The following is a 9,972-nucleotide window of genomic DNA, read 5'->3' as shown; positions in this document are numbered from 1 at the left end:
CACGTCGATGTCAATTTATAAATTGGAATTGGTTGGGGTTGTTGGAGTTGCATAATTTTTATTGCAGTTTTGCAGTTTGCAGTGCAGCTTACAGCTGATCTTATAAAGTGTTCCGCCGGTTACTTAGGCGTTTCTTAGTGTTTATATTGCGATAAACTCCGTCACTTCTAACAATGTTTGCTTCTGGAAGAATCGGAACCTTTATGTAACTAAAACTTTTTATTTATTTAGTCTGATATTTAAAATAATTCCACTGACCACATTTATGAATCCAAATAAAGCTCCTTGCTCCATTCCACCGAGAAATAATAGAAAAAATCTGTAAGCGTTAATGTAGGGTACCTATTTATATTAAAAAAAGCAGGTTCTAAGGTAAAGGGATGTCAGTGAATATTATTAATATATTTATTTATCACTTAATTTCATACTTCATCAGCCGAGCTGCTGGTGCCTGCCGCCAAAAGCACACTCTACCAGAGATGCCATATGAGTACAATGCTCTTGAGCCAGTGATCAGCCGGGAAATAATGTCTCTCCATCATTCCAAACATCACGCCACATATGTTAACAACCTGAATGCTGCTGAAGAGAAATTAGCACAAGCTCAGGCAAAAGGTAAAATTTTTAACAATCAATAATTTTTCACCTGTTTTTATCCATAATCCATACAGTGATTTCTGCAATACATTTATAGATGTGTCAGTCTGTTTTAAATTTTTTGTGGAATGAATTTTATGGAATAAACCTTTTTATCTAAGAAAGTGGAACATGCAACCTCTTGTTTATGTAAAAGGAAGGCACCCTTGAAACCAATAGTAGACATCCTTCTCAGAGAAACAGAAAAAAATATGAACTATGAATTTTGTCTATGTCAATTTTAACTTGACCTGGTGCCTATAAGATAGATGAAGAACCTTTAAATAATACAGGTCCATTTATATCTATACACCAACCTGAGAGCTTAAGAATTAATTGTAGCTCTACCAATTTTTGACAGCAGCTGATACGTCTACACTGATAGGTCTCCTCAGCGCTCTGAAGTTCAATGGCGGGGGACATATAAACCATTCCATATTGTGGACGACCTTAAGTCCGTGCAAATCCCAGCCTTCTGAATGTTTCATGCAAGCTATTTGCAAGTAATTTCAATTATGTTTTAATCATGGATCATGTTCGATTTGAGTTATTTTAGTTTGTCACCTTACATTAGGGTGTTTGTTCCAGTTGTCATTATATATAGTAGTAGTATAATGATCCATATAGATCTTCCATCAAAATATTCAAATAAAGTTCTGTAAACTATCACCTAGTTGTAAATAATTTTTTTGATTGTATATTAAAAACTTTCAACAATAGGTGAATTTTAAGGACAACATCCAATATCTTGTATTTATTTTCTCTTTTATTTTATTATATCTTGATTTTATTATCACACTCAAACAAAGAACATTTTTTTTAAAGTGTACAAAAATACAATCTGTTTGGGCACAAAACATAATTTAAAAATTAACCTAGGCCTAACCCAACTAAAGGAACGAAAATACTATTAATAATTTGTTTTACTAATTGAAAATATCCTATTTTTGTGCAGGTGACATAGACACAATTATCAGTTTGGCGCCAGCGCTCAAGTTCAATGGCGGTGGTCACATCAACCACACGATTTTTTGGCAGAACCTCTCCCCTAATGGTGGTAAACCATCAGATGTTCTGCTCAAAGCCATTGAGAAGTAAATTTTATTTCAACTCTGCATGCTATATTTGGCTGTCGAATGACAGTGTATTGATATGTGTGTGCTATGATTATGACTAACTCGTTAATTGATCAGTCTTGTTTACTGCATACCTATTTGTTTTTTTTGTGTTGGCTTGTAACGTCTTAAAACTTCCAGCAGCTGTAGTGAATTATTTCTACGATTTAGATTTAATTTCTGACAGTGCAGTGGCAGAGTTTCACTCAGAATCTTGGCTATTAGAGCCTAATCAACATGAGTAATTTGTTACAGTCTCTAGTACTGTAATCAGTGTGGACATACACACAGGCTTGCCATGTTTGTGTACCCTTGAAAATGTTTGTTAGTTCTGCACATGGTAACACTAATTAATGTTTTCTTCTCATTATCATTCGACGGGTCATAACGAACTTTCGTGATAAAAAGTGGCTTATCCTTTGTTATTAAAATTATATTTACAGACGCATTGTTTATAAAGACTGCAATCAGCGCTTTAACCTTTTAACCGCTAATATTGGATTAAATATTATTATGATAAATTGTTAACTTAAGACTGAAAGATCAGAGTTCAAAGGCACTATTGCCCTCAATTTTAATGGTTTTAGCAGCTTTTCTCTTCAAATCATACCATCTCTTTAAAAATATTTTTCATACCTATATAGTCCTTGCTTGTGCACATAGTCCCAATTTGATTCCTGGTAAATTTTCCTGGTAAGTTTTTATTTTTTTACGTAGTGTTAAAATTACATTGTTTGTATTGTTCTAATTCAATATTGGAATGTAGAATGACTTTATTTTTTAATTCTTTTTTTTTTCCAACCAACCACATTTTATTTCTCTGCTTTGATGAATTTCGTAATATAATATCTATTAGTTTTGTTAGTGCACTAGCAGTTTACAAAAACAAGTTAATTTTTAAAATGATGATAGTCAATTCAAAGTCCAAGTTTTTATTTCACATTACCTACACAAAGCTATGACAAGTTAGAATTGAGGCGTCTAGTTTCAAAGTCCGCTAAAAGACTTTTTCATAAAAATTGAGGTAATAGATAAAAATAGCGCCAGGACGTATTCTTTTTATGAAGTCATTATCATCTCTCATCAAAACCTGGCAAAACCTTTAGAAATTTGCACTCAAAACTTTACCTTCATTGCAAATCCCGCTAAAATACGTGTTGTTTACTTCAGAATCCGCTAAAAAGAAATTAGCCAATGACAGCGCGGTATTGTGATCACGTGTCATTCAAAACAGTATGGCAGTTTTTTTATCTCAGGTGAAAGGTTGCTCCGGTTTTTTATTGTTTTTAATAAGAAAACATGGAGAATTTAGTTCAATTTGTGCAAAAATGTGATCCTAAGGAAGCGCGGAAGAAACTACGCGACATTCCTTCATGGAAACGCACTAAGGAAACTCGAAAACTGTAGGTAAAAAGTTACTGTAAAACTACTTTCAAAGTGTTTTGATGGTGTTATGCAAAATGAGTAATTAGTATAGTTATATATTGTAGGTACATTAATTTTTCAGTCAACACGTACTTACAAAGTACCTTCATTATATTTAGTTTTAATATTCACATTTAATTTTAATATCAACCTAATATTTAACGTTTAAGGATTGTTAAATTAACTACCGACTTCGTACTTAGTATTGAATACTGTTTAGCAAAAAAATAAATGATATAATGATGCGTATGACGGTCCACGCTTCTTGAAAATTAATCTGATAATAAACAATGGAATAAAATCGAATAATGCGTGGTATGTACTACCTGACATAATCCATTCACTTTAATGCTTTTACCTGCTTTTTCCAATGATAGTATTAAAACTGCTAATATTTTATTAATTATTTTGTTTTATTTTTAAAACCAAAATTTATTCACTTACTGTCTTGTCCGTATTGCATAACGCTTTTTATTTCTAGTCCCTGTTTGCAACAAATCCCTCTAAAATTCTTGGCGTTTGTTTCAAACTCCCTTTAAATTGATTGTTCGTAGCAAAATACGCCATAATGAAAATATTTTACGTTATATTTAAAATTATAACATGCATTTCCAAATAATTAGGTTTTGGTGTTAGTGGTAAATTTAATATAAAAAAAACGTTTTTTATATATTCCTTAAATTTTTGAAACAGCATTTTAGCGGACTTTGATACTAGATGACTCAATTCACGTATTAATTTTATGTTTATTTCAATGTTTTAAGTTTTGTTGTCCAATATTACAAATTTTAGTGAGTGTTTAATTACCGGATATCTCGTTTTAAAACCTATGTAATTGTAGTAATTCTATTATTATGTTACAGAGACTTTGGCTCCCTCGATAACATGAAGAACTCTTTGGCCACCGCGTCAGTGGGCGTGCAGGGCTCCGGTTGGGGCTGGCTGGGGTACAACAAGCAGAGCAAGAAACTGCAGATCGCCACCTGCCAGAACCAAGACCCTCTGCAGGCAACTACTGGTAAAGTTCAATGATATGCAGAACATAGTCATAGAGAAAAAGAAAAAGAGAAGAAAAAGAGAATGAGATGGAAGGCGAAATTGAAATGTTCGAAATTGTGGAAGCACTTAAGAGTATGAAAGCGGGAAAGGCTGCTGGGTGTGATAGAGTGTCGGTCGAGATGCTTAAAGCAGGAAAAGGCGTAGTAGCTAGTCAGTTGTACTGCCTTTTCAATTTGTGTTGGAGAAGCGGCCGAGTACCAAAAGATTGGTGTAAGGCTGTTATCGTGCCACTTTACAAAGGAAAAGGGTCACAGCTGGACTGCAAAAATTATCGTGGTATAAGCCTGCTTAGCGTCGTCGGCAAATTGTATGCTAAGGTATTGATTAATAGAGTCAGGAATGAAACTGATGACAAAATATGGGATGCTCAAGCGGGATTTCGAAAGGGAATGGGATGTACTGATCAGGTCTTTTCCTTGCGGTGCATAGCCGAAAAGTTTTTGGCCAAGAGTCAAAAAGTCTATTGCACATTCGTAGATCTGGAAAAGGCCTATGACAGAGTTGAGAGGAATGAATTGTGGTCAGCACTTTCTATGCATGGGGTGAGCAGTCTCTTAATACGAGCACTGAAATCCTTATATGAGGATTCGAGTGCTTGTGTCAGGATAAACGGAGCGCACACTGAGTGGTTTAAGATTGAGAAAGGCGTTAGGCAAGGATGTGTTGCGTCACCGTGGCTGTTCAACCTATTTATGGATAGCTGTTTGACAGATTTGAAAGAGTCTAAAAGTGGATTAAGGATGAATGAGTTACTCGTCAAATGTCTGCTCTATGCCGACGATCAGGTTATACTGGCGTCATCAGCGGAGGAGTTACAGGAGATGGTAAACTGTATGCATGAAGCTTTAAAAGAGAAAGGAATGAAAGTGAACGTAAGTAAAACTAAAACACTGGTTTTTGAAATGGAGAAAGAAATGACAGCATGTAATATTTTGATTGGAGGAGAAAAAGTGGAGCAAGTGAAAGAGTTTGTATATCTAGGATCAAAGTTTACATCAGATGGCAAGTGTGATAGTGATATTGAAAGGAGAGTGAACGCGGGGAACATGGTGAATGGAGCTTTGCATGCCTTTATGAGCAGTCAGAAACTATCCAAAAAGGCTCGACTGGCTGTGCACAGGGGCGTGTTGGTCCCGACATTAATGTATGGGAGTGAAAGTTGGGTATGGCAAAAGAAGCATGAAAGCAGAATAAATGCAGTGGAAATGAGAGCGTTAAGGAGTATGATGGGTGTGAAATTGAGTGACAGGATAAGGAACAGCGTGATAAGGGAATGTTGTGATGTGAAAGAAGATGTAGTTACAGGAATAGAAAAGGGTATGTTAAGATGGTTCGGTCATGTGGAGAGGATGAATGAAAGCAGGTTGACTAAGCAGATATACAAGGAGAGTGTGGAGGGAAAGGTCGGAGTGGGAAGACCTAGACGAACGTATCTTGATCAAATTAAGGACGTCCTGGTAAAGGGTCAGGTCAAAAGTACCCGAAACCGCCGAGCTTGTATGAAGAGAGTTATGAATGTGGACGAAGCGAAAGAAGTATGCAGAGATCGTGGCAAGTGGAAAGAGGTAGTCTCTGCCTACCCCTCCGGGAAAGAGGCGTGATTTTATGTATGTATGTATGTATGTAGTCATAGACAATCAAGTTAATAATAGAGTAAGCTATATTTTACAAGTCTCATCAAACTCAAAGGTAATTTCTCTGAATTAACTCATTCAAACAATTTCAAGGGATAGACGTGATTTTTAGTATGTAAGTATATAATCTCATGGTCATTATTTGATCTGCTCACTTTTTGGTCGCTGTATTTCCTTAGCTTAGACGATTATCGAGACAAAAATGATAAAATTATGATGAACCTCGTCGATCCAATACGGGCTAGGTTTACCAGTAAAGGTTGCGGAAGTCAGATGAATCGTTTCGTGTAAAAATCTGACTCACCCAATCCAGGAGCTTAAGGCATGCCCGGGCTCCTCTCCAGAGTTGTGCGGTGCAATCGGGGCTAAAGCCATGAGGAAGATTTTGCGCTCATCTGGACAAAAATGAAAAATAATGATCAACCTCATCGATTGTTAAAAGTTAAGGATTATCCCTTTAATCCATGTTCGTAAAAAATCTTTGGTAACCACATACGAACTAGGGTTTTTTTCCTTGATTGATAACCAGTTAAAAAAAAGGACGGGATTTTCTTGTCTTATTTAGTACGCTTGTGCGTGGGCACCGCGTACTACTTTAGTGGTAAATAATAAAATCTATTCCAAAGTTGTGCATTGTGTTGCGTTGTAGGTCTGATTCCTCTCTTCGGCATCGACGTCTGGGAACACGCGTATTACCTGCAATACAAAAACGTTCGTGCGGATTACGTTAAGGCAATATTCGACGTGGCAAATTGGGCAGACATCTCAAGTAGATACGAGAAGGCTCTGTGAATGGCCCGCATTTCTTAGATTTTAATCGTAAACTTGCTGTAATTCACGTAGTGAAGTGCATTGAATTATGTGATGTTAATATATTTTATGTTTATAAAAAGTATACCTCTTACTTGTTTGTTTTATTTTTGTACTCAATAAGTCATCCAGGTTTCATGGAAAACCCAGGTAAAAAAGTTCGAAGAGTAAAATTTTTAAGAGTTCTTGGAGTAGTGGTCTTGACCTGAACCTGACCCTCCCGATCGGGTCAAGATGGCAAGTGCAGCGCTAAGCCAAACAGTTGACTGAACGTGGCCTTTCAGTCTTTTCAAGACTGTTGGCTTTGTCTACCCCGCAAGGGATATATATACATGATTTTAAATAGATATGTGCATTTGGGGTTAGCTCAATTGGCATGAGTAAACCAATCTTCTTGAAATTTTGCGTATACCTAAATAATTTAGAGTGAAGAAGGACATACGGTAATTATCATCCCGGTGTAAAAACTATAGGTCCCGTAAGATATGCGAAAAACCTGTATTTTTTTGTTGGTGGCGCCAAATTCGCGCGGGCAAAGCTGCTGGTAAAAGCTAAGTAGTATAAGTACGAAAAATGTTATGAAAAATCAAAAGTACCGACAAAATTTCATATCATTTGCATGAAGAGAATGGTAAAATGTGAATGAAGTATGTACATATAAAAGGACCAGAGTAAGTAGCAAGATCTAGTCTTACTGCTTATTGTGTTATTTATTGTTCCCTCCCGGAAAGAGGAATGATTTTATGTACTAAAGTTTACTATGAAGAAGGTTGGTTTGTTAAGTTCTCTGTGGTTAGAAGAGGAAATCTATACCTACTTAATATTATAAAGCTGAAGAGTTTGTTTGTTTGTTTGTTTGTTTAAACGCGCTAATCTCAGAAACTTCTGAACCGATTTGAATAATTCTTTCACTGTTAGATAGGTAGTCTATTTATCGAGGAAGGCTATAGGCTACATTTTATCCCGGATTTCCTACAGGAAACGTGTAACAATGCAGGTGAAAGTTTAATGAGTCGGCTATCTGCGAGCTTTCCACGCGAACGCTGCGCAAACTAACAAAGATATAATAAAACAATGTACTAAAGATATGAAGTACTCATTTTTTGCCACAAAAAGTCCGCGAGAGCATATATCTATCTCTTAAGGTTTACTTACAATAACCACTTTTATGTTCATTTTTTAAGATTATTTTTTCATTATAAACATAAGTTATTTTGAAACCAATTTTCTTAATTCAGTATTAATCCTTATCCAAATAAATATGTTTATTACTTTCGGCTTTTCATGTAGACTAAAATTGCCATTTACAGTATTTAAATCAGACGAATAGGTTTTGAGATATAGTCGTTATAAGCAATTTGCAGCGAAACATTTAATACGGCGAACCAGCGTTCTTTCTAATACGCGTGACCGCCTGTCTGCCCGCTAACATTGGTTTGCACAAACAAACACACAAACGCACAACCTCTCACCCTAAACGCATATATACGGTCTCCGTTCGGTCGCGGGTAATGATGTGGGCCAAGTCGTCGCCAAGTCGCATAACAATTAGCAGCTATAGGTATTTGATAAAGCCGAGGAGGATGTTTGAAAAATAAATATGATGCCCAAAATAACTATTCCACGCGGACGAAGTCGCGGGCACAGCTAGTAAAAAATAAAGTACGCAGCCCATCCCACCAAACTTGCCATCATTCTATGTAGTGGGCTGTGGGTACATAAATCGGACAGCGGTCCTGCCAGCGGGGTAGAGAGCGTAGGAATAGAATAGTTAGGAATAGGACATGGGGATGGCACTTGGGGCTAAACGAGAGTTTCGTTTTGTTGAGATTTTGTGTAAATAGAAGCGTTCTAAACGTCAATACAAGCAACTGTCAATTCTTTTCTGTCAAAGCAGATGATTGTCAAAGTTTTTTGCTTTGTTACGGTTTGCAGGGCAAAATAAATAAATAAAATTAGTTTTCTGAATTATAAAGGTCGAGAAATCAATTCTTTTAGGTGCGTGATTTTACTTTCACCGCTGCATGAAGAGGTAAGTTAGATTTTTTCCTCTGATGCGTAGTTTCGTAAAAGTAAGCCGCCCCTTTCCACCGTATCGTTATTGATTTTTAGTATACAGTCTTCTAGGAACAAGATCGAGTAATTTTCTATATGTGCTTTTCAAAAGTTGTGCTTCAATTTCTTTGTTTTATCTTCTATTATAAGGTAAACTCGTCTGCTACAATTCAAGAGTTATCGCAATGTTCGTGTCTAATTTCTGAAGGTCGATGTTTCAGTGTTTTGAAATCGAACCGAAGTTCTGCTCATTGCATATCTAGGTTTACGTACCTACTTCGGTGATATAAAAGTAACTCAGAATTACTAGTTAGTTGCACTGGGGTTTCAAATAACAAAATTTTCATTTTCTCTAAGTACAATGTTCAGATCAATAAGACACAAAAACCTTCGAGTATGTACCTATTTCTTTTTTCTTTGATTCGTAACTAGACTTATTTCCATGCCTTTTGTCTTATAAGAATTTCTGGAAATAACAGCATCCTTTATTTACTCATGAAGGTCCAGTGTGTCATTGTAAAATGTTCCATTAAAAATATTTGTTTTTAATATTATTTACTCATAAATATTTAATTCTTTATCATCATATAAAAAATTGTGTTTATGTCATTTTGATTTCACTATTAATATAGCCTAAATGCAAACAAAACCAAATCAATCGAGGATTAATTAGTTGCACCTAGTTGCTAATCAGAATGCAGTTTATATGAAGGATAAATTACTTGATACTGACCTAATCTACTGAGCTGCATAACAGTCTTACTCACACATTGCTTTGAACAAAGGAATCTATTAAGATGTGTCATGTTATTTATACAAGAGTAAAACTATGTATACTGTCTTCTTAATAAATATTAAAAATTCTAACTCATAGTATAAAAATTCGGAAGTAAGTTTGAATCCAATGAACTAATCTTCTTGAAATCTTGTATATATGTAATAAAGAATCTGGAGAAGGATATACCTACAGTAATTTTTACCGTGAAAACTATCGTTCCTGTGGGATTTATGGAAAACATATTTATTAGTTAGGTGCTTAAAACGGGCAGGCAACGCTTCTGGTAAAATCTAGTATGTAATAAATAAATATGTACTTACACGCTACATTCCTGTGTATAGGTACACTCGGGCGAAGCCAGGGGTAAATGCTAGTCTGTTATATTTATAACAACTTATTAATCTTGTATTTATATGCACCTGTCAGTGTTTATTTGTAGTCATTTGTGTTCTATTGCTGA

General features: G+C 35.5%; 2 protein-coding genes across 5 annotated transcripts in view; both read left to right on the top strand.

Moving 5' to 3' along the window:
- The first annotated feature begins 25 nt into the window (after positions 1–25).
- On the top strand, positions 26–6,773 carry LOC106143409 (superoxide dismutase [Mn], mitochondrial). Its single transcript, XM_013345482.2, has 5 exons — positions 26–205; positions 437–615; positions 1,592–1,730; positions 4,040–4,194; positions 6,519–6,773. Exons 1-5 carry the CDS (start codon positions 174–176, stop codon positions 6,659–6,661), a joined length of 648 nt encoding a protein of 215 aa, XP_013200936.2. The 5' UTR covers positions 26–173; the 3' UTR covers positions 6,662–6,773.
- Positions 6,774–8,570: 1,797 nt separating this feature from the next.
- The window catches only part of LOC106143420 (kinesin-like protein unc-104), an 84,653-nt gene continuing 83,251 nt past the window's right edge, over positions 8,571–9,972 (top strand). For 3 of the 4 annotated variants that reach the window (XM_013345498.2, XM_060948764.1, XM_060948761.1), the window contains exon 1: positions 8,571–8,711. The gene's annotated coding sequence lies outside the window, so the exon portion shown is untranslated. The remainder of the gene's footprint in view (positions 8,712–9,972) is intronic. The other variant, XM_060948762.1, reaches the window with a different exon arrangement.

This window comes from Amyelois transitella, chromosome 17 (assembly GCF_032362555.1).
Source record: "Amyelois transitella isolate CPQ chromosome 17, ilAmyTran1.1, whole genome shotgun sequence".
Taxonomy (NCBI): domain Eukaryota; kingdom Metazoa; phylum Arthropoda; class Insecta; order Lepidoptera; family Pyralidae; genus Amyelois; species Amyelois transitella.
The sequence above is the reverse complement of the archived record's forward strand: the minus strand, read 5'-3'. Positions and strand labels throughout refer to the sequence as shown.